We start from the raw sequence: 25,075 nt of genomic DNA, 5'->3' as shown, positions 1-25,075 counted from the left end.
TTTTGTCAACAATATATTATCGTAAACTCTTAGTAGTGCAACTATTCAAGTAAATGGAGAACATTCAGAAAATTAACACAAGTCCATAAGAGTGAAAAAGCTATGCTATTAAAGATTATTTATCGACAATTCATTAGTTTAATTGGAATTTGTTTAATTAAATAACAAAGTTTCATATTTGGACTCTTATGGACAACTAAATTATATGTATCTTCTTATAAATAGTAGTTTCAAAAGTTAAAGTTATAGAAGATATTGATATTAAAATTTTATTTTATTATTTTTTCTTTTCAAACATTCTTAACTTAACAACAAAAATTTTCAACTCCAATTTTCTAGCAATGCAAAAATGTTAAACATTTAATTTATTCAAAAAATTATAAGCATTTAATATAATAAACACAAAATTTAAGTATTGGATAGATTGAAATCAGAAAATATGTTGAAAATTCCAGCTAATTCATTAAACAGTCGAGAAGGAAAAATTAAATTAAATCAAAATCAAAATCAAAATGGCAAATTGGTAAATATCAAAGTCGTCTTCCTCTGTCCTCGACGGCTATTACAAAATTTTGTTTCAGTCTACACCGTCTCTGTCTAGAAGGAAATAAATTCTCTATCTCTAGATCACAGTTATAATTCCGTTCAATATTTACAGGACCTTTTCTTGTTCGAAATTACAGTTGATCCCTCTCTCTCTCTCTCTCTCTCTCTCTCTTTCTTGTTGGATTGGCCGAAAGAGAGATCTGTCTCTTGAATTCGGTTGCCTGTTGATACTCGTCGTCAGCAATAGATCCCTTTTTTTGGTCCTTCAAAGCAAAGAGAAGGAGAAGAAGGGAAAGCTAGAGGTGGATCTGTGAAGAGAATTGGGGAAAAGTGGATCTACGGAGGTGAATGGCCATGACGGGCATGAGGGGACTCTCCGTTTTCATCAGCGACATCCGCAATTGCCAGAACAAAGAGCAGGAGCGACTCCGCGTCGATAAGGAGCTTGGAAATGTTCGTACCCGCTTCAAAAACGAGAAGGTTAGGGTTTTTCTTTTCTCTCCATTTTCTTTGAAATGTCTATTCATCTGCATCGCTTGAATTTGGCTTAGTTCTTCCAAATGTGATTGTGCTTGGTGAATGCTGAAGGTTTAACGACTCAGGAAATTGATGAGAATGGTCTTGAATTGTTTCTATTTGTGGCTGTCCCAAGAAATTGTAAGCGAAAATAAAATAAAATTAGGGCTATACTTAATATGTTGACTTAGCTGAGCTTCTGTGGCTACTTGGTTTCGTGGAGTTGACTGATGTCTTTTTCTTCTTTCCATTTAGTGTTACGAAATTCTGCTTCCTGCTTTTGCATTTCCGCAGCATCTAGCTAATTCTAAGTCCCTTTTCTTCATTGTCTTTAATTTTTGGGAAGTCATGATGAAGTTATTGTTAATAGTTCCTTTGCCACTTCTCAGCTTAGGTTGCTAGGCTTTAATGCCTGGTTTCTTAGTGAGCTTATATTTTCCGTAACTTTTTGAACCTGCAGCTGGAAAGAAGCACTTGAATTTGGAGTTAAATTATGGCTTGGTAATTAGTACTAATGTCTCACTAGAACTGATTTATTTCTGGCAATCCCTGGTTTGATGGCATGGCTAGATTGACAGTTATTTTTTCTACATCAGTTTATTCAATAGTGAGTATGTTGAAGAAAGTCTTATTCTCCTGTAGGAAGCATATCCAAGGAAATTAGAATAAGGAAAAGGTACACGGTTGGATTATTTTTTACATGTCCATATAGTAGTGGAAACATGAAGATTGACATTCTAGAGCCAACATGGATTTCTTTTATGTTAGACACCACGACTTTTAATCCTATTGAACTAACAAACATCACTAATACATTTGATAAAGGAATACAAAATACATTTGATAATCGTGCTGCCAAATAATTCATAAAGAATGTTGATAAAAAGTCATAGTGACAGTTAAAATACTGTGTCATGTGTGTTTTATTTTATTTTATTTTTTGCAAATGATATCAAAATGCCATTTTCTTTTCCTTTATTGTAATATGTATTAGCCTTGCATCATGCACTTTTGTTGACGGTAGCTGGATTACTTAATGGTTCATCCTCTGTTAATTGGGTGATTTACAGTCCTAGGGCAGCTTTTTTTAGCATGCCCAAGGTTATAGCAGAACCTTTTTTTCTTTAGAGTTGACCCTAAACTAGACAATTTTGATGTGCACTTTGTATGGGGATTATCGAAATATTTATTTTGGGATTGTTTCTCTAATAATCATTATTAGCTCTGCCAAAACTCAAATTAGTATTCTTGATATGTTATCTCAGTCAGTAAGTAGGTTGAACTTGTAAGCTTTTATTTCTCTTCGTCTTAGGGTTTTACAATCTAAAATTGGTACCTTAAGGTACAACTTGGAATTGGAACTCTGCTTTAACAAATCTTTGCTTAAGAAGTGGCTTTGGAGATGCATGAATGTTGAGGGTGGCCTTTGGTAGAAGATGGTTAACGCCAAGTTCAAGACAGTAAAAGGGGGTTGGAGAGCTAGGTAGTCTAGATTTTTTCATAGTTTGAATCTTTGGAAAAACATAATTCCGGGTGGGATGAATTTTATGATTGGACTAGGATGGGAGTCAACCTTGGTATTAGGGTATGATTATGGTATGATGATGGTTGACATCAATGGTTCCCCAATATGTGCTTGTTATGGTTGTGAAAGAGGATCAAATTGCAAGTCTAGTATATCATCTCCACAACAAAGACATGAGCTTCAACTGTTGATTGGTAACATTCGGACTATAGGCTTGATTGATGTACAGTGAAATTTTTTATAGGATTCTTTTTAGCCCAGTATTTCATTTATGCACGAGGTTAGTTATTATCGCTCCTTATGAAACCCATATTATTCTTGAATAAAATCATTCAACAGTTAACTCCAAAAATTAGATTATTTTCTAGAGATAGTGGATTCTTTCTAACTAGTATTGCCATAGGCTGTCAAAGTTGATAATCTAACAAGCATACTATGTGCCTATTGCAAGACTGGCTTTTAATCAAACCTGTGACCAGAGCTTAGACTTAGGACCATGATATTTCTCTCTAGCTAGAAGAAAAGATGCAACTATGAGTCAGATCATCTCTCTTCTATTAGGGTTTGGGCCATTGGGAGAAATTTACATAGCTAGAATGTTGATAGATATGTCATGCTCCTTCTGCAACTTACCATCGTCAATGTCCATCTAGATGGAATGGTTAACCAATTTTGAAGTTGGACACTAGCAGTTCGTTCAGAGTGAAATCCCTCTACATTTGCCTTACTCATTTTCGCTCACCCACATTACTCATTTTTGCTCGTCTCAGAATGATTTCTCTTGGAAGCCTATTTGTAAGCTTAATGCATCTCCTAGAATGGTTGTCTTAGCTTGGGAGGTAGTGAATGAGGAATTCTTAGTATCAACAATTTTCAAAAGATAGAGAAAATTTTAGCCAAATGATGCTTCCTGTGAATGAGGTTGTTGAGACACCAGATAATCTTCTTTTAAGGTGTCCTTTCTCCTTCCTTCTTTGGTGTGCAGGCTGTGAGCTCATGGTTTGGGTGAATGATGGCAGGCTCTGTGGCTAAAGAGATCTAGGGATGGAAGGGCATCCAAGGTGATAAGTGCAGGAGAAAGCTCATCTCTCTTATCCCCTTGGTTATCATGTAGGTCATTTAAAGGAGAGAAATGGAGGGGCTCTTAAGGGTTTTTTTTCCATTTTAACAGAGTTAGTGATTTATGGTCGTCAAGGTTGATAATCTAAACAAGCAGGCTACGTGCCTATTGCAAGACTGGCTTTCAATCAAACCTATGACCAAAGCTTAGACACAGGTCATGATATTTCTCTCTAGCTAGAAGAAAAGATGCAACTATGAGTCAGAAATTCTCTCTTCTATTAGGGTTGGGCCACTGGGAGAAATTTACATAAATAGAATGTTGATAGATATGTCACTCTCCTTCTGCAACTTAACCTCGTCAATGTCCATCGAGATGAAATGGTAAACCAATTTTGGAGTTGGAATTGAAAGAAATTTAAATAGCTAGGATGTTGAGAGATATGTTACTTTCCTTGGTCAACTTAACCTCGTCAGTGTCCATCTAGATGGAATGGTTAACCAATTTTGAAGTTGGACACTAGCAGTTCGTTCAGAGTGAAATCCCTCTACATTCGCCTTACTCATTTTCGCTCACCCACATTACTCATTTTTGCTCATCTCACAATGATTTCCCTTGGAAGAAGCCTCTTTGTAAGCCTAATGCATCTCCTAGAACGGTTGTCTTAGCTTGGGAGGCAGTGAAAGGAGGAATTCTTACTATTAACAATTTTCAAAAGATGGAGAAAATTTTAGCTAATCAGTGCTTCTTGTGAATGAGGTTGTTGAGACACCAGATAATCTTCTTTTAAGGTGTCCTTTCTCCTTCCTTCTTTTGTGTGCAGGATGGAAGCTCTTGGTTTGGGTGAATGATGGCAGGCTCTGTGGCTAAAGAGATCTAGGGATGGAAGGGCGTCCATGGTGATAAGTGCAGGGGGAAACTCACCTCTCTTATCCCCTTGGTTATCATGTAGGTCATTTGAAGGAGAGAAATAGAGGAGCTCTTGAGGGTTTTCTTCCACTTAAACAACGTTAGTGATTTATAGTTCCAGTTTTTGAATCTTTTGTTTAAGGACCATCCTCTTTCATTAACGAGGATTTGGTGGCCTAATAGTTGTATTAGCACAATTGTAAAGCTTTTGAACTTGGTGGCACCTCCTTTAGCGCGTTATTATTTTAAGTATATTTTTTTTGCTCCAAAAAATCCCTAATTTTCTTTTCTGAATGACCCTTCCTGCCCAACTTTTAGTGCTTTTTAAGGCATTGCAAGTTCATGCAAATTGCTTGGTTTTACACCAAAATAAAGTACATTTCACATATGCATCTGTTTGGGTTCCATTCTGACTACCTTCTGTAGCTTATAGTTTGATCCAATTTTGCCTTTTATTACTTTGTACTTTCCTTTGTTATGATTTTTAGTTGAACTTATTGGGTGATATTATCCCTACTTGAGGAAAACAATCATTAGGTATTGCAAGTTCACACAAATTGCTTGGTTTTTACACCAGAATAAAGTATATTTCACATATGCATTTGCTTGGCTTCCATTATGACTACCTTCTGTAGCTTATAGTTTGATCAGTTTTTTGCGTTTTATTACCTTGTACTTTTCTTTATGATTTTTAGTTGAACTGATTGGCTGGTATTGTCCCTAGTTGAGGAAGACAATAATTTGGTTGTCAATCCGTTTCTTAGATTTTTTCTGCAATGAATATACAGTTAGGTGTTGATCTTTTTTTTTCCTCAACAGGGATTAACACCATATGAAAAGAAGAAATATGTTTGGAAAATGCTGTACATTTATATGCTAGGTTATGATGTAGATTTTGGTCACATGGAAGCTGTTTCTCTGATATCTGCACCAAAGTATCCAGAAAAGCAGGTGATGTTTTCTATTTTCCTAACATTTGAAATGATGTATCTAGTAGGGTGGCCATTTGACTCTGGCTAAACGTTCACACACTCATAGATGTGGAAGAGATATTTTGTTCTTCAGCTACATGGTCATACTTTCATAGATGTAGCAGAGTTATATTTTTGTATGATATTTTTGTGGACAGTTGGTACTCATTGGTATGTTTATCCTACCTTTATATTAAAGGAGAAGTACAGGGGCACTAATGGACATGGACTGCAAATGTATTTCATAGAACCCTTTTGATAATATTAAGAATTTGAGGAAAGCTCTGAAGAAAAATTCACACAGAAACCCATATTTACATGGGCCAAGAAGTCTAAGAAAACTTTATGATCGTTCAGAATTTGAATATTTTGGCTTTAGATGAACTTATCCTTTCCTTTTTTTTTTGAAATAACTTACCATTTCCTTTTGCTTCTTGAAGAACTTGTTATTTATTCTTGTTTCAACTCTTTTCATGTTTGATTAGTTATCATGTGAAAATATGGCTGCCTTAGATATAATGAGTTTGATGAAGCCAAGAATCCTATGATTAGTGTTTAATATTTGAATTCATGATAATACTTAAATAGTTAAAGAATATGTTCTGGATACAGACTAAAATGTGATGTAGGATGTAATGAAGGCTCATAAGTTTTATAGATAAGGTTTTTCTGCAACAAAGATGTAATTTGACTGTGTGATGTACTTGAAAGACATTTGTACTGCTATCATTTATGCTCAAACATGTTTATAATTCTCTTGTTTTTATTTTCAGAAGTAACTAACTATATCTGATGCAGAACAAGAAGATTCTAAATTGGACATGTTTTGAATTAAGAGATATTTATGTAATTATAACATTTATGTATTCTTAAGGGTATTTAGCTTATTTAGGAACTAATATATATAAGCCTATTGTTGTTATGAGTTTATTGTTTCCTGTTTAGCTGGGATTTTATTTAGCTATTCTATATTGTAGGTTCTTCAATTAGTCAATTTATTTTTTTCTCCAACTTATTTCTTATGTATTTAAAAGTTTCTTAATTTTGATTATGCTTGGTGTTTATAATTAGGGCACCATAGCTTAGTTCTCATTTAGACTCTTATGAGTGTTATACATCCATTATTTAGATTTTTATTGATTATTGAAATTTGAGACACTGACTTGGTTGGTTGGTAAGTTTTTTCTAAAGTATTCTGTTCCAAGTCTTTTTGGCCTATATTAGTTGGTATCATGGCTTAACTTTGATTTATCATGGCACCATTAGTTTTCTCACTCAAACCTCATATGCCCATTGCCAGAACCTAGTAGCCACTTGAACTCTATACAACCAAGATTATATTGCATGAAGGAAGCACACAAACCAAGTTATTACAAACTTATGAGATTAAAAATATAGTGTGATTCATTCATTCACAAGCACCAAGGAGTTGTCAACTCATTTACAAAAGATATTTACATGTCAACAAAAACATCAATAAGGTTCTCAAAATCTTTCATTGTGTACGAGGGTGACCCATAATAAAAAAAACCCAGGTTTAGAATGATTTATTTCTAACCCTATCAAAGTCGTCTTCCAACCCCCTCAAAAGCTCTCATATTCCTCTCTTTCACACTACCCAAAAGATAGTAAGGGGAATGTGACTCACATGTTTCTTCACTCTACTAATAATTTTCCTAGGTCAAACCTTTTCCTTCACTGAACTAGCCATCACCAAACTAATATTCAGTAACCCGTAAACCAAGATTCACAATTTATACACAAACGGGCACCAAAGGAGAATATAATTATAGGCCTCTGCCTTTCTCTTCCATAAGAAACATCTATTCCCAATATTTTCCCTCTCCTAATCAGTTTGACAATAATAAGGATACACCATAACTTTATTTCGAAAAAGAAAAAGGATACACCCATGACTTACTTTTAACATAAAGAAAGCAACTCAGGATGGAGTATTAACCTTCCATATTTGTCAATAAGGAAAACTAGTGTTTGTGGCCTCATTTTACTCAAATAATTATAGGACTTGACCAAGAAGACCATCTAACATTATGTCTCCGAATAGGTCGGTCGTTGATTGTAGCGATAAAGTGTATGGAGGAGAGTTTCATAATCATTAACTTCTCAGTAGTTGAGGTTTTCCATAACTTCCACTTGCCACTCTTTTTTTTCCCCATTGTCTTTATGTGACTCGTATACTGAGATAGTCTTGTGTCGTGCGATATTGTAGATATGGAAAAACAGTTCTTTGGGTGATCCTCCTCTTAACCAAGAACCATACTAGAAACTAACTTTGTCCCCCATGCTAACCCTCTACTTGATACAATCCTAGAATTTGTTCTTGCCCGTGCATATTTTTTTTAACATTTTTTCCTTTGCGGTCTAACATAATCTGGTGTACCACCCTCTAATTAGTAGTCACAAACTTTGCCTCAATCACCCTCCATCAAAGGCTACCATTTTAATTCATGAATCTCCAGAGCCACTTCCCTTGTGAGGCCAAATTTACCTCCACTAAAGATCTCAAGCCCAAACCTCGAGATACATAGAATTTTTAACATCTTCTCATGCCTAGATGATACTTTTTTTTATCCACCGAGTTGCATTATAGGAATCTACATTGAATTGATTTTGGTCTCTTGACTTCTCTTGAAGGGCCATGTATAGATGGGAATATTGGTCATTGTACTTTTTATAAGCGTGAATATTGGTCATTGTACTTTTTATAAGCTCAAGTCTCATCTCTTTACATAGGAGGTTTCTCTTCCATTCTATCAATCTTCTCTCAAACCTCACCATCACAGGATCCCAAGTCATTTGGTCTTTATATTTCGCACCCGACAGTAACCCCGAGTATTTTATCAACAACTCTACACTTTTAAACCCATGACTCTCGCCAAATAGGAAGCATTCCTCTCATCATTCAGTTTCACCAACTTGGACTTGGCTAAATTAATATTGATTCCATAAACCGCTTTGAAATTCAACAAAATGCATATGAGATTAAGCATGTCTCTCTCATCCGGTTCGTGAAATACCAAAGTGTCATGTAGTATCTATGTAAGAGGGCAGACAAGACTTGTAACTGTGTTCTACTTTGATGTCTTGTGGTATACAAGCTCTAGACTATGGTTTATAGGCTTATATACATGAACTAGGTGATGGCAGGATCAGTGAAAGATGAAATTTATGGGTAGAATGACATGAGAGGACAGAGGAAACAAGTGGATCTAATATTGCTTACCATCTTTTGGGTTGTGTGGAATGAGAGGAGTAAAAGGGCTTTTAGTGGGGTTGACAATGTGGATGATTTTGATTTACTTAAAAATAAATGGGTTCAGATCCTTAGTTTTTTGTTACTGAGTTATCATCTTTATTCAATGAAGGATTTAAGAAATCTTATTGACACTTTCATTGATTTGTAAAATTTTGTTAATGGGTTGGCACTCTTTGGGTGCCAATATCAATATATTCCTTGCACTTTATATTTAAAAAAAAATATCATTAACAAAAAATAGGTAAATTACCTCCTCTATATGCTTTTTTGTTTTAATAAAAAGTATAATTTGTATCATTAATTAACAAGCACCAAGATGGTGTCAATCCATGTACAAAGTGTTTAAATATCTGCCAGTCAACAAGATCCCCTAAATCCCCAATTGAATAGAGGATAACCCAAAAAAAAAAAGGAGTATGAAACCATTTATTTCTAATCCTATTAAAATCATCGTCATCATCTGACTCCTCAAGATATCTTTTATTCCTCTCATTCCAAGCTACTCAAGAAATGGTTTGTTTCTATTCCTCAACAACCTCTTTTATTCCTCCATATGCTCTCCCTTACTCACATTTGAACCTGTAAACAGTTCCAACTCTCTCACTCTTAGCAACATTTTGTTAAGGCCTTCTATGACAGCTATCAATAAAAGAAGAGACAAGGGATCACCTTGTCTTAGGCCTCTAGAAGTTTTGAAAAATGAAGATGGACTCTCATTCACCATAATCGCAAAAGTAGTAGAAATACATAGTTGATTCACTTGCATCATTTGTCTCCAAAACCTAATCTCCTTAGTATGTAATCAAGAAAGCTCCTATTTACATAATCATAGATTTTCTCTATATCCAATTGTGTAAGACACCGTTCCTATTCCTGTATAAAAGATCATCCAACCTTATTAGTTACAAGAGCCGCATCTATTATCTGTTTTCATTCCACAAAAGCATGTTGACACTTGCCTGCTACCCTATCCATTACCTTAGCCATCCTTCTAGGTAGCACTTTTGCTACGAGCTTATAAACACTCCCAAGTAAACTGATAAGTTTGAAATCCTTAATGTTAGTTGCTCTCTCCATTTTTGTAATGAGAACCAAGAAAGAGGAGCTTAAGATTTAACAAAGGACTCCGATTCATGAAATTTCTTAAAAAGCCCAATAATGTCTTCCTTCATTACATACCAAAATTGTTATATGAAACCCGTGTTAAACCTATCGGGACCAGGGGTTTTATCCTTCTATGCTGCATGAGTGCCTTAAGAATCTCCTCCTTAGTGGACTCTCTTTCAAGTGATTCTTGGCTTTGTCATCTGAGGATGTGAAGGTCAAACCATTTGACTTTGACCCCGACTGAGCTCCTCATAATATAACTTGCAAAAGAAATCCACGGCTCCTTGCTTCAGCTGCTCATTACCCTTCGCTATCCAGCTATTTATCTCGATCTCCTCCACATAATTGATCCTCTTCTTGGGATTTGCCATGCAGTGGAAGAATTTCGTGTTTCTATCTCCCTCATTAATCTATATGGGTCTCGATTTTTGTCTCCAAGAGTTCTCCTCCAATTGTAATTTGAGTTTCATGAAGGCGAAAGAGGCCCTAGTCAAAGAGACGACACCAAATTTTTTTGGCTGCTAATGATATTCTTGTTTCATCAAACGGATCTCATGTTTCTCAGGCTTCAATTCTTTGGAAAACATGTTGAAGTTTTCACATTTTTTCTGCTTTGACATTTCAGAATTTGATGTCAAGTTTTCAGTAACTGGAGTGAATGATGCAGAATAAGAGAATCTTAAATTGGACAAATTCTAATATTGAGAGATTTATATTAAGAGATATCTATGTAATTATAACTTCTAAGTATTGTTAAAGCTATTTTAGCTTATTTAGGAATTGTTAAATATAGGCTTAAGATCGGTGTGAGTTTATTCTTTCTTATTTAGTTACATTCTATTAGAGGTTATTCAATTAATTAGCTCATTTCTTTGGTAGACATATCTTTAGTTATGTTCAGTATCTATAAAGAAGGTACCTAGCTTAGCTGTTATTTAGACATATATGCTTGGGGTCCATAAATAGGATACACTAACTTAGTTGTTATTCAGGCTTTTACAATTTTATACAATTTTATATGAATGCTATTAAGATATTCAGTTACTATTGGGATCTGAGATCTTTATTTGGTTCTTTGTTAATTGTTCTTTGACTATTGTGTTAAAGTTCTCTATTTCCTAAATTAATATTGCTTAATATTTTTCTATTTTGCACCACTGTCTGCAGGTTGGCTACATTGTCACAGCTTGTTTGCTCAATGAAAACCATGATTTTCTAAGACTAGCAATAAACACAGTCCGCAATGACATCATTGGTCGAAATGAAACTTTCCAGTGCCTGGCATTGACTATGGTATGTTATATATGTAATTGTGGTAGATGAAAAATAATTCTTTTTCTGCGTCCGAAAACCATGTTTGTGTTTTCCTTGTTGTGGATTTTTGCAAAATGCTCTTTTTAAACTCTGTTTGGTTCTATTAAAAATTTTCTTTTGAAGCTCATGCTGTGCTGATGATTTTTTTGCCCTGCAATATCATTCCGTAGTGAATTAATATTTCCTGCTTCGGTTCCTTTCCTTATGCTTGGGTTCTGAGCTACAAAATTTCATGTGTTCTCTCATAGGTTGGGAATATTGGTGGGAGAGAATTTGCCGAATCTCTGGCGCCTGATGTTCAAAAACTACTTGTGAGGAACACTAGATAGTTGTAATGTTTAATGTGCATTAGTAGGAAAAGATTGGTAAAACTAATACTAACCTGTCCTTTTGTTTTAGATATCAAGTAGTTGCAGACCACTTGTCCGAAAAAAGGCTGCACTATGTCTGCTGCGACTGTATAGGAAAAATCCTGATGTTGTCAATGTAGATGGCTGGTATGGGTTTACAAATATTCTCGAAACACCTAGCAATTTGTAACAGTGACACATCTCTGATTTTAAAATTGTTATCATGTATCTTAGGGCGGACCGAATGGCTCAGCTTTTGGATGAGCGTGATCTTGGTGTTTTGACATCTTCTATGAGCCTTCTTGTTGCTTTGGTATCAAATAACCACGAGGCATATTGGAGCTGTCTTCCAAAATGTGTCAAAATATTGGAACGCCTTGCTAGAAACCAAGATGTTCCACAAGAATATACTTACTATGGTATTCCATCTCCGTGGCTTCAGGTCTGTGTACCCGTACCTTGGTTCTCTTTTTGAAACGTCCTCTGTAGTCTTTATGTTTTAGGATTCCTTCTTTCTTCTTTTTCCTTGTATAATTACTATGGTGGTGTTCCACAGGGAAGTGTAATTGCATCTGCAGATCCACATTTTTATTTTTAGAATGTGATAGCGAATGCATAAATTTTGTAGGATTCACTTTCCCAAGCATAGCCGTAGGGATTAATACCTACAGATTGAGGTTTAGTTTATGTTTAATATTAGGTTTTGATCCTTTTTGGAAAGAAATGTTTTTTCAAAAGATCTCTTGGAAAGAATTAATTTTTTCTTTAAGCAATTAATATGCATTTTAATTCCTTTTGATGCTGATAATTATTTCGTAATCACAGGTTAAAACAATGAGGGCGCTTCAGTATTTCCCAACAATTGAAGATCCAAACACCAGAAGATCGTTGTTTGAGGTTCCTCTCTTTCTGAAAGACTTGCCTATAAACTTTATAGATATCTGTTTTTAATGATATATTGAATTGGTGACTTCAGGTATTGCAGCGAATATTAATGGGAACTGATGTTGTGAAAAATGTAAATAAGAACAATGCATCACATGCTGTTCTCTTTGAAGCTCTTGCTCTTGTAAGTCTGCTGCCCATATAAGCTTTTAACTATGTGAAAGTCTCTACTCTCCCCTCCCCCCTCTCTCTCTCTCATGCAGAGATGCATGTACAGACAAATGGTGTCAATTTGTGCGTATAGGTAAGTTGAGTCAAGTGATGGGTATTTTGTGATTTTTCATCCAAAAACAACAAGAATAAATGAAATAAAGCACAGCCCATTTTGTTAATCATGTCAGAAGTCAAAACCCAGAACCAAAAGATGATACTAAAACACAAGAGTTAATATGAAATGACCTGTGTCCCTCAACTTTTAGATGAGTGAAGTGGATCATGTTGGTCTTTCAAAAAAAAAAAAGAAATGGATTATGTTGGATTGAAATAACTAGTTTTATACAAATAAATAATTTGATACAATGGTTATTTGAAAAGAAAATTTAATACAATGTTAACTAAAAGAATTATGTAACATGATATGATTAAACTGTCATCTGTTAACAGCATCTTAAGTTTCCTGTAAAAGGGTATGATTATCCTGAGAATATAATGATTATAGGAAAAGATCTTATTATATCGTTTGGTAGGTTGAGTTAGGAGTACTTAGAATTGCAATTTCAGAAGAAGCTCTAGTCTTGATTCATAAGTTGGGATCATGAATCAGAAGATGGCCAATTTAGGATCTGATCCGGTCATTTTACCTGCAGGCTTTAGGACAATGATACCTCATCAACATTACAATTCATAAATATCAGTTTGTTTTATATGATACTTTATAATTTTAATAATTAAAACAATTATATAAAATTGAAGTTTATGTACTAATAAATTATATAAATTTATTAGTTATATGTTTAAACAAATATAATAATGAGAGGCATAATAGTCATTTTCAGTTTGTTATAGTTTTATTGTAACTTTTAGTTCTATCGAACTAAATATAGTAATGACATTATAATGAAGCATTAGTAATTACGAACCAGGCATCTTAATATTAATGCAATTCGATTGTAACATTTTATTTCTTTTAAATAGTTATTCTATTCCAGGTGCATTCCATTGAAAAAACTATATATTCCTAGGTTTGTAAATAATTTGTATACAGGTTGACTCCCCTTTGGTGTCTGTTAATATAATTCTTACTTTTATTTTTAAAAAAATATTCCTAAATAAGTTTTTACCTTATAATTATATTAAAATTTTAGTTGAAGCGTTAATAATATATAAAATAATAGAGTGAACTTTTTTTTTTAAAGTTACGCTTTTAGGTTGACTAATTCAACTCAATTATTTCATATTGTTAGAGGAGAGGCTTTGAGGTCAAACTTTGAGAATTATGCTTATTATTATTCACCGGTTTTTTGCTGACACTGGGTCTTTTTGCAAAGTCCTTTACTCTGTATGTTTTGGACCTGGGTTGATTTGCATTTTTGTGCTGATCTTGGTATCCTGCCTGTATGTGAGGATAGAGTTTGTAAATAATAAAGTTGGAGCATTTGCTACTGGTTAGTCTTTTAGGATAGTCATTATCCAATTCAATTATTTTACTAAAAAAAAAAAGTTGTAAAGTTGTATTCTATGTGCATGCATATGCTTGTTTGAATGTGTCTGTTCATGTGGGTCATGCGATTAACAGTTTGTTTGGGCTGTTAGATTGAACAATATTGTAATATAATAGTTATTTCATGATAATGAATAAGGTTGTAATGACATTGCGATTATATTATATTGTTTAGTTTGCAACTGGGAATAACTTATTACAACCTTATTTGCTATATTTGATTTGGTTGTAAATGTGGATGGAATAAATCTTAATTAGTTTTAAATGACTAGAATACCCTTTTATTGTTTTTCGGATAAAAATAGATTTTGTTACACTTTCACAATTAGATTATTGATTGAGATTGCATAAAAACTAATTATCAAATATTTCTCTAATACCAGATAAAAGTTAATTAACTTTGTATAAATTTTGAAACAATCTAGGTAATATGAATTTGTTCCCCACATAACTTAAGAAATAGTTTAAATACATAAGAATTTGTCAATTCCAAACAAGAACCTTGCATCTTCTCTCTAAGCAGAGTTATTTGAGGTGTAGAACTGGAAATTGTGGAAGAGAGTTTTTATGGAAGAAAATAAAAGCCAGAGACATAAAAGAGAAGAGGAGAAGTGTATCTTTAATAAGATTTTAATTTTAATTTATTTGTTGAAGTTAGGGTATATTAGATATAGAATAGTGTAAATTGAAGGTATAATTGACTCAAAATAAGAAAGTGATAATTTTGAGGTGGCTGTAGTCATTATTTATGACCCCTATGCTTGAATAACAATTACAACAGTTGCTGTAATCACAATTCTATTGGAATTGCAATTCAGGGAACCAAACATGGCAATAAGAGTGTCTAATAGATAACATTACATTGCATCCCCATTTTGAATCTGTTAGCCAAATAGGTTTTAAATCTTTCGAGACGGGACAGATAAACCACTGTGTTAATCTCAGATCAGTTAGGGTAAGCAAATCAATCCAACTCCCCTGGTAACACTTGACTTGGTTCTGACAAAAGAATAATCTAAGACAAGGCTAAATCTCTAAATATATCTAGGGTTACTTGTGTCCATTTATTGTCTTACGCAGATGTAGAACTGAATCAATTCTAGATCTCAAACATGTTTCTTGTAAACATGAATCTTTTTCTTCCCTCAATATCATCCAATTTTTCAAAGTAATACTATTTACTCAAGAGTTACATGAAATGCATGGGGGAAACAATTAAGCATTATGTTTCAGAAATAAATGTTAGAATACTTATGTAAAATGGGCAACGGTAATGATCATATTCATGTGAGCATTATGCTTCTCAAAAATATCAAAAAGATAAAAGGCAGTATCTGTTGTAAGCAGGAGTTTTTGTGAATGATGATGCTTCATTCTAGTTTCACGTGCATGTGGACTATGACACATCATGCTTGGACAAAAAAAAAAATCTCTTCATTGTGGATGCCTCTGGAAAGTCAGTTGGCTGTTGCTATAATCTATGTTGGCATATTAAGCTTAGATATGGCTGAGCTTCTACGTGCTTTGTTATAACCTTATTTGTCATTGATTATCCTTTTTAGGTCATGCATCTTGATGCTGAAAAGGAGATGATGTCTCAGTGTGTTGCCCTTCTAGGAAAGTTTATTGCAGTGAGGGAACCAAATATTAGATATCTTGGCTTGGTAAGTTTTTGAAACAGAACATTTTATCTTTTTGAATTTTCTACTTGATCTTCTTGAGGAACCTTTGGCCAAAGAAGTTCAAACTTGGGCTTCTTTTTTCTTGAACTTAAACAGTGCATATCTGGTTGCTTTCCATTTCAGCAATTTTGATGTTATATAGCTAATGCATGGGTGCAGGAGAATATGACTCGAATGTTGATGGTAACAGATGTTCAAGATATTATTAAAAGACATCAGGCTCAGATCATCACGTCACTGAAGGATCCTGATATCAGGTTACATTTTGGCATCAAAATCTCCATCCTACTTTTCTAGTTTCTAGTTTCTTGCGGAAAATGTTAGATGTCTTGATGCTCTTAAATTGTGCATACGTGAATACCTCTTTTCTTCTTTCTCAAATGAGATTATGTTGACATGCTTCTCTCTTGGAAATGGCCGATGATCTAAGTAATCTCAGTGATTATAATGGTTATTTTTCTGGGACATGTAATCAAATGATACAAAACCTATTCTCCTAACTTTCACTTGATATTGTTTAGTGCTTTTTAAGGATTTGATTTTTGCAGTTTTGTCGCTCAAGTAACATTTTCTTAAGGTTGAGTCTCTTTTTCTAACATCAATGTGTTCCCCACAGCATTAGAAGGCGTGCCCTTGACTTGCTTTATGGTATGTGTGATGTTTCAAACGCTAAGGACATAGTTGAAGAAATATTGCAGGTATAAAATGTCGTGAATACCCGTTACCAATCTTTGCTTAGTGATCAAATTTTATTTTAGTTCTGTATTAGTACACTGAAAGGTTTGAAGATAAGTAGCATGCCACTAAATTTCATATGTTTCAGTATCTTAGTACTGCCGACTTTGCAATGCGGGAGGAACTCTCACTAAAAGCTGCAATTCTTGCAGAGAAGTTTGCTCCTGATCTTTCATGGTAAGAACAATTTCCGAATGCAAGAATTGGAGAATTCAGGGACAATTCAGCAAAATGATTCATGCATAAGCTAAAAGAAAATCAGAAGTAGCAATCGAATTTTTTTCAAATATATATTTATTTTTAACCGATTTCTTGAAGCTTTCGTTGTTCTTTTCTAATAAGAAAAATATGAAAACATAGCTTCCATTGTTTGAGTCATATTTATGGGAGGTTGAGAGAAGATTGATGTGTCAGTTTTGATTATTTAGCTGTTTGTTGCAGTTACAATGAGATGGGCTTTTCTCTTCTTACAATGTCACTACTTAATTATCTTGCATGGATGGATTGGATGAGCCAGTAATTCGATAGAGGGCCCTTATGCACTCATGTTATTTATTGAGATTCAGGAAGAGAAAAGCCTTTATGGGGTTTAATTTTCCTTCCTTTTTAAGTACTTGCCTCTATATTGTCAAAATCATGTTAAATGTTGTAGGTTACTAATCCTATGCATATAACATTTTTAAATGTTTTGTATTTTGTTGGGCATCGAAATGTCAACCATATGTCGTCCTTTGCATTTTAATGTTGGAACCTTTTCAATATTTTTCAGGTATGTAGATGTTATCCTTCAGTTGATTGACAAGGCAGGAGATTTTGTTAGTGATGACATATGGTTTCGAGTAGTACAGTTTGTCATGAACAATGATGACCTACAGGTGATCAAATGCTCGTTAGAGCCTTTTTACACCTTGTTACTAATGTACTTTATTCTTCTTTCTGAAACTTTATGTTGTTGATCAGCCTTATGCAGCAGCAAAAGCAAGAGAATATATGGACAAGCCTGCCATACATGAGACAATGGTCAAGGTGCGCATATGCAATTTTCTCACCATGCAAGATCTAGCTGCATTTGAAAAGCTATTGTGTATCTGGATGTGGAAAACTTTTTCAGATAGTATCATAAAAACTCCTTATTTCTTTATCATTGTATCAAGTTGTTCATTGTATTTTTCATTACATGAATTCACCCCATCAATTATAGGATGTGTCTAATGGCTTCATAAGGGCTACAAGAGAAAAATCAGTGACTTTATTGTGCATTTAGAAGCAATAACGGTTAAAAATTTACGAAGTACTTCTGAGCAAAGGCAATGTCGTTAATTAATTTTGTCATCTTACGGTATTATTTTATTTGTCTTGTAAAACTGTTGACTAAATTGATTGAATTAAAAATATGAGCAACTTAATGCAACAATCAGAAAACATATCTTTTTCTACTTTGACATCAACGCAACAGTGTGGTGAAGAACACATGTAAATTTGCATCAAGGTTGCAACCTTTCATAGGGTGACTGTTAGATTTAACATTTAATTTTGCAGCCAAACTGTGGAGAGTTTGTTCTGATACTTACTGTACTTGATTGTCTTCCAGACATGAACTTTATGGTTTTATATTAGGGACATTGTACACTTGCATTTCTCTCTTTTTTTTTGAAATAAAACACTTGCATTTCTCATATTAGTGGAGATTTGGCATATTATTGACTCTGCTTTGTGATAAGAAAGTACCAAAGATGTTATCAAATGCCTTTTTATCTGTTTTTCTTGTGCCAATTGTGTTGATGATGTCTAATTATTTACTTAATTCATAATAATTTGTTACTTAATATAGTATTTGCATAAGAATTATAACTCTAATATAGTTATGATATATGGTAACAGGTCAGTGCTTACATCCTTGGAGAGTATAGCCACCTTCTAGCAAGACGGCCTGGCTGTAGTCCTAAGGAAATCTTTAACATCATACATGAAAAACTTCCTACTGTATCGTAAGATAACTTACCATTGCGCCCGTTCTTAAAATATTCCCAGCATTGATTTTGGTGTATCTTATCCAGAATTCATTTGCAGGACATCAACCATTCCTATTCTTCTTTCAACTTATGCTAAGATCTTAATGCACTCTCAACCCCCAGATCCAGAACTACAGAATCTGATCTGGGCAATATTTAACAAGTGAGATCCCCCCTAATTTAAAACCTATCCATTGTTTACATCATCGTGGTCTTTATAGATTCATTTACTGCTGAATCATCTGATTTTGTTAAGTGCTTGTTATTCTTTCTTTCAGATATGAGAGTTGCATTGATGCAGAGATTCAGCAAAGAGCTGTTGAATATTTTGCATTGAGTAGAAAAGGTGCTGCTCTAATGGATATATTGGCTGAAATGCCCAAATTCCCTGAGCGTCAGGCATGTCTATCTGTTTCACAACTTTTTTTAAGAGCAGCCATATAGTGGCACCAATCTGTTCATCAACTATGATTTTGATGGCTTGCTTAAAAGTATGTTGGAAGTAATAATATACATCTTTCTTAATTTACAGTCTGCATTGATTAAAAAGGCAGAAGATACTGAAGTTGATACTGCAGACCAGAGTGCTATCAGGTTGAGGGCCCAACAGCAAAGTTCAAATGCTTTGGTTGTAACTGACCAACGCCCTGCAAATGGAGCGCTACCAGTTAACCAGCTTAGTATCGTAAAAGTGCCCAGCATGAACAGTGGCACGGTAAGTTCTTATTCTGTGGAACCTAGAATTTGTGGTTCTCCAATTTTCCTCCTGTGTTTCCCTTTTGGTATAAATGTTCTGCATTTTTATTTATAATTGGAAAATCATGTGCAATTTTGCATTCTTGACAGGATAATAGTTCTGCTGACCAAGCTCATTTACAGCCCAATGGAACCTTGACCAAAGTAGATCCTCAACCACCAGCAGATCTCCTTGGTGATCTGTTGGGCCCCTTGGCTATTGAAGGCCCCCCTGAAGCTGCCCCCAAATCCGAGCAAAATGTGATATCTGGCTTGGAAGGTTCTCCCGTTGTTGTGGATGGGACAGCCATTGTACCTGTTGGAGAGCAAACTAGCAGTGTACAGGTATTATTTTCTGATATCTCTCTCTACTGCATGTCATCTTTTGAAGTTGTCAGTAGGTCTCGAGACGGTTTTCCTTCAACTTTATCTAAACTTGTGCATGCTTTTGGCCGTTATCATCGTGGAAAAGATAATGAGACAAACCGAACCTACCTTGTTAGATGGAGGCTGCCCATGATTGCGTAGCTCTTGACTATTTTTCACTGCGAAGTGCAGCTGGGTAGCAGTGAGGGCTTTTGTATTAGACATAGGGTTATTGGTTATTATTTAAGATGGGGCCTTTTCTATCCTTTTCTCTGTCGTCTTATTTTCACAAAGAGGTTTCTTGTAAGTTTGCTTATGTTTCCAAAGTTCAAAATAATTATTTTCTACGAAATATTGAAATGTACGTTCACTGTGTTTTTTTTTTTGGGGGTGGGGGGTTGTGGGGGGGCGGGCTTGTGAATAAAATAAAGGAATTCTTGTTGTCTTTTCTATGATTTTGTTATTTTTATTGTTTTAGACATGGTCTTTTCCACTCAATTTCACATCACATCTATGTGGGGGGTTCAGAAAAATGAGTTTCTGTGGTTTATGATTCTTTCATAAAATTTATCAATTTCTTCCTCACATTAGTATGCACTGAAAGTGTAATGTAAAAGATGGCTTATCCCCTTCATCAAACATCTAAAGTCATCACTTGTTACTGATTGTGGAATGTATTATTGACTCACCTTTAACATGGCTTTCACTATTTACATGTACAGCCAATAGGAAATATTGCTGAGAGGTTTCATGCTTTATGCTTGAAGGATAGCGGTGTTATGTATGAAGATCCATACATTCAGGTAATCTCTTCTTCTCTCATTATTTACCCCGTCTTTGCCTTCTCTAGTTAGAATTGCAGCTTTTGAAGGAAGCTTCCATATGAGTCCCTTTTGTGATTACCTTGTTCATTGTATCTCAGGTTGGCATAAAAGCGGAATGGCGAGGCCACCATGGTCGGCTTGTTCTTTTCTTGGGAAACAAGAATACCTCTCCTCTAGTGTCAGTACAGGCTCTAATATTGCCTCCTGCCCATTTAAAGATGGAGCTCTCTTTGGTACCTGAAACAATTCCCCCTCGGGCACAGGTTAGAACATTCTTTTAGGACTCCCTGTTCCTTATCCACCCAGGCACCCACCCATCCATCGATGCATGCACACACTTACATGCACATTGTTTATTGGTTCCTTTTATTAATATCCATGCTTTTGTAGGTGCAATGCCCGCTTGAAGTTGTGAATCTCCGCCCTAGCAGGGATGTAGCGGTTCTAGACTTCTCCTACAAGTTTGGTACCAATATGGTACTTATAGTTAAAATCCGATTTTTTATCCACTAGCAATCTATGAGGGTCTAGTATTTCTAACTGCTGTAATCATTATTTTTTGCTAGGTTAATGTTAAGCTTCGCCTTCCAGCTGTTTTGAATAAGTTTCTTCAGCCAATATCAGTTTCTGCTGAGGAGTTTTTTCCTCAGTGGAGATCACTTTCAGGACCGCCTTTGAAGCTTCAAGAAGTGGTATGTTTCTTTTGCCTCTGTTTGCATAAAAATCAGTTGTTTTGCCCAGTGCGTCTGCAAACATGCACACCGTGAAAGAACCAAAAAAATGAAGGCAAGAGTCAAATAATTAGTTGAGTGACAACTTATTTTATGAACTTATGCACACACTGAAAGAACAAAAGGAATGAAGGTGGAGTTAATAATTAGTTGAGTGAGAAATTATTTTAAAAGTTTAAACTGTTAAGATAGATTAATTTTATCGTTTATGTGCTAATATGCCCTGTCACACATGAGGGGTCTAACAAGCTTGGCATATAAGGACAAGCCAAATGGAAATGGCTAAATAACGAGGGGTTAAAGTTTCTCTATTTGGATTCTTTGATAGATGATTGATTTTGATTGAGTGACTAATTATATCAAAACTTAGTTGATTGGAGATTACCCAATTATAGCATTGTATTCTGACTAGGGCAAATCACTTTCTTTCCCTTCTAGTGACTTTTCCTTTTGATGTGGCTTCATCATCATCAATAACTTCTAGTTTAAATTTTTTCAGCAGGAATACCAAATTTATCGTGAAAAGAGAAATTGGTTATCTTTTGCATACTCATCTCTTGTCATTGTAATATGGCTTTGTCATCAGTTTCTAGTTTAAATTTCATTGAGGCAATCACTGTTCAACTGAGAGAATACGTTATCTGAGTTGCTCGTATTCCATGTTGCTTGGACTCTTTAATTTTAGTACCATGCCTGTCTTCGACATGAAACAATATTGGTGGGGCATGGGATTTTGTCCAACAATGTGCACGTCAAACACTTGAAGATTTGAACTAGAAGTTATTATATATGATAGTATGAAGTTGATGATGAAAGCTCTTATGGTTGAAGTTTGAAAGAGAATACATATTCTTGAATGTCTGACTTATAAATTTTTGTATAATGAATAATTAATTAGTTATGTATTACTAATTATTATCATTATTTTTTTTTCATTTACTACAAATGTGAGTGCTATCTTTTTGTGTTGAAGAATGTGTTTTGTTATGTACATAAAACCATCATAGTTTCCTAAAGTTGTATGTTAGTTTTATTTGATTTCATATCAAGCTAATCCAAGTACCTATCTCCAATATGTGGACTCCTATTAATCAAGGTCTGGTATCTTTGTCTAAAATGTTATTGAGTAAGACAGTTAGATCTATACCCATATTTGCAACTTCTACCTTAGTCCAAGCAACATAGATTGTATTCCAGAAGTATTTTCAGTAGAAAGAAAAAAAAAGGAAAAAGAAAAACGAGAATCAATGTTTCTTTCTATAGACTTGGGTTGTGTTACTTATCCAAGTTCAATGGGATTGGTTAGATCTTTTGCTTATATGTCCTTGATGTAGGGCCTGTTTGGATTGCTTTTTCTTTTTTCCAAACGAATTTTAAGGTTAAGGAGTTTTAAGAGCTTTAATATCATGCAGTTTTAAGCTCAGTTAGTGCTTGGTAAATTTAACATTTTAATTACTTCAATTTTCAAAGTTGTTAAAAGGTTAGGTAAAAGTAGTGGTCAAATCTGAAAAGTTAGTAAAATAACAAAAATAAAATTCAAGTTAAAAAGAAACTGTTTGAAACATGTTAGGATGTTCTTGTTGAAGAAATGACCAACACAACTCAAAGCACGCCAAAAGCCAAATAAAGCTGGTCTTACAAGCTTTCTTAACTTGGGGCTGTATGGTTTAAGTGATTTAAGTTATTCAGTGGTTACCCAAAATCCAGCCTTTACTCAGAACTAGTTTTAAGCTGGATTCTCGCAAAAAAAAAAAAATGGTTATAGCATCTTCATTCTGAATAGTTGAGGTAGGCTTTCTGGTATGTGGGGATGCTTCTCACCATTTCAAGTATCCAGGGGGTTCTAGGGCTTTTTGAGAATCCAGATGCTTTTCTAGCCATTCCACCCACCTGGGTGCATCTCTAGGGATATTCTTGGTGACCACAGGTTGTGTCTAGGAATTCCAGGAACTTAGGCACATTTTCTGGATGTTCTATGTAACAAGCACAGTTCTGGGCATCCCTGGTATCTAAGTATGTTGCTGACCATTTTAGGATGTTCTGGTGTGGTTTTGGGAATTTTGAATATTCAAGTACATATCTGGATTCTGAGGTACTAAGACGGTTTTTCTTGGCAATATTCAGTATCTATAAAAGCAAAAAAAAGATAAAAAAATGATAAAATTAGGTATTCTCCGTCATTTTTCATTGAATAACAAACATCGGTAAATAATTTTCGTCCTATTTCTTTTCTTTTTTTTTAGCATTGAAACAAAAGAAAAAGAAAAAAGAAAAAAGGGAAATTGTATCCTTTCTCATCAGTTTTTCTCCTTCTCATTTAGTTATTTTTCTCATCCACTTTAAGTTCCAAGCATACCCTTGTGCTGGATTGAACAGAAAAAAATTTCCAAGCACATAGCCAATGAACAGAAAAATCTTTAACAAGTTAACAGTTGTTTTCTTTTCGTGAATAGGATTTCTTGCTTCTTCTCTATGTGAGGGCGACTTGGATCTGATTAACATAGTATTTTTTGCTGATTCATGCAGGTTAGAGGTGTAAGACCACTTCCTCTTCAAGAAATGGCAAATCTGTTTAACAGTCTTCGCGTGATGGTTTGTCCCGGGCTTGTAAGTGATTTTTATTCCTTGCACCTTTCTGTTTTTTTTTTTTATAATTAATTTAGTAAATTCATGCTGCTTATCAATGTACTTATTTCTTCTTTTCTATTTAGGACCCAAACCCTAATAATCTAGTTGCAAGCACAACCTTTTATTCTGAGAGCACACGGGCCATGCTGTGTTTGGTAAGAAGTAAATCTGTTTAAACTCATTTATTGAGTTATTGCAATCGATTTAATTCCCATCGTACATCATTTTGATGTTTGATTATGTTAGAATATACAACGCATGACTCAAGTCTTATCCCTATCTTATTCATTAAAATAGGTAGGCCGATATACTGATCGTGCGAATATTTGAAGTTGTCTAAGATGTAGTATTGCAATTAAAGATGAGGGAAATTACAACTTTGACACTTTTTTCTGTGACATTCAGATTAGAATTGAGACTGATCCTGCAGACAGAACCCAGCTGCGAATGACTATTGCCTCAGGGGATCCTACACTGACATTTGAGTATGTACCTCAATTAACAGATTTGTCATTCAAGTAGCTTTCAGTTTCAAAATTTAGCGCATATTTCTGACATTTACTCCACAGGTTGAAGGACTTCATTAAGGAGCAATTGATTACAATCCCAATGGCTACCCGTGTCCCAGCACCTGCACCAGCAGGACCTCCAGTAGTCCAACCGCCTAGCCCAGCAGCAGCGAATGATCCTGGGGCAATGCTGGCAGGTTTGCTATGACAAATGGAAGTGAGAGATGTGAAGGTTCATTGTACACTTGTAGACCTGATTTTTACAGCCGGCCCACCCATTAGTACGTCAGGCTAAGAGGTATAGGAATTAAAGATGCAAGGGCTGGCGGGAGCAATAGAGAAGAAAATTATGATCAGCAGTATCTGAGTGGGTTTCCAGGGTTGGTCGGAATTTTGAGATTCTTTCTGCACAATTGTATTGTGCTTTGGTGAGGGTTTTTTTTTTTTTTTTTTTTCTTTCCCTTTCGTGTTTACTCTTTTATCCATTCTTGGGGTTACAGGTTTTCTCCATATATTTTTTCCTTTTTCTTTTACCCATAAATATGTTCCCCATTTCACTGGATTTGTATTATGATATTGCATGAAGTTAGAATCAGTTTGTAACAGCGTGTATTTGATTGGCCAGTCCCCTTTAGTAAACATCAATTATAGGAGAGATAGAACACTTATGTTA

At 34.7% G+C, this 25,075-nt stretch overlaps 1 protein-coding gene across 1 annotated transcript; it reads left to right on the top strand.

Annotated features, from left to right (window-relative positions):
* The first annotated feature begins 572 nt into the window (after window positions 1-572).
* On the top strand, window positions 573-25,075 carry ALPHA-ADR (alpha-adaptin). The gene is made up of 27 exons (XM_088213339.1): window positions 573-1,026; window positions 5,376-5,507; window positions 11,079-11,204; window positions 11,474-11,536; window positions 11,625-11,722; window positions 11,810-12,017; window positions 12,401-12,472; window positions 12,552-12,644; window positions 15,743-15,844; window positions 16,022-16,119; window positions 16,479-16,560; window positions 16,686-16,774; window positions 17,367-17,472; window positions 17,558-17,623; window positions 18,479-18,585; window positions 18,668-18,772; window positions 18,888-19,008; window positions 19,142-19,324; window positions 19,456-19,689; window positions 20,433-20,513; window positions 20,633-20,797; window positions 20,925-21,011; window positions 21,101-21,226; window positions 23,792-23,872; window positions 23,977-24,048; window positions 24,299-24,378; window positions 24,463-25,075. Exons 1-27 carry the CDS (start codon window positions 895-897, stop codon window positions 24,608-24,610), a joined length of 3,057 nt encoding a protein of 1,018 aa, XP_088069465.1. The 5' UTR covers window positions 573-894; the 3' UTR covers window positions 24,611-25,075.

Source organism: Carica papaya, chromosome 2 (genome assembly GCF_054855325.1).
Source record: "Carica papaya isolate Zhongbai chromosome 2, ASM5485532v1, whole genome shotgun sequence".
NCBI classification, from domain to species: Eukaryota; Viridiplantae; Streptophyta; class Magnoliopsida; order Brassicales; family Caricaceae; genus Carica; species Carica papaya.
The sequence above is the reverse complement of the archived record's forward strand: the minus strand, read 5'-3'. Positions and strand labels throughout refer to the sequence as shown.

Bases quoted from the DNA above. Each gene is read 5' to 3' on its own strand.
- ALPHA-ADR (XM_088213339.1), top strand. From the start codon at position 895: ATGGCCATGACGGGCATGAGGGGACTCTCCGTTTTCATCAGCGACATC. The intron at 17,624-18,478 runs GTGCGCATATGC...ATATGGTAACAG, and splicing joins TACATGAGACAATGGTCAAG to GTCAGTGCTTACATCCTTGG. The intron at 18,586-18,667 runs GTAAGATAACTT...ATTCATTTGCAG, and splicing joins GAAAAACTTCCTACTGTATC to GACATCAACCATTCCTATTC.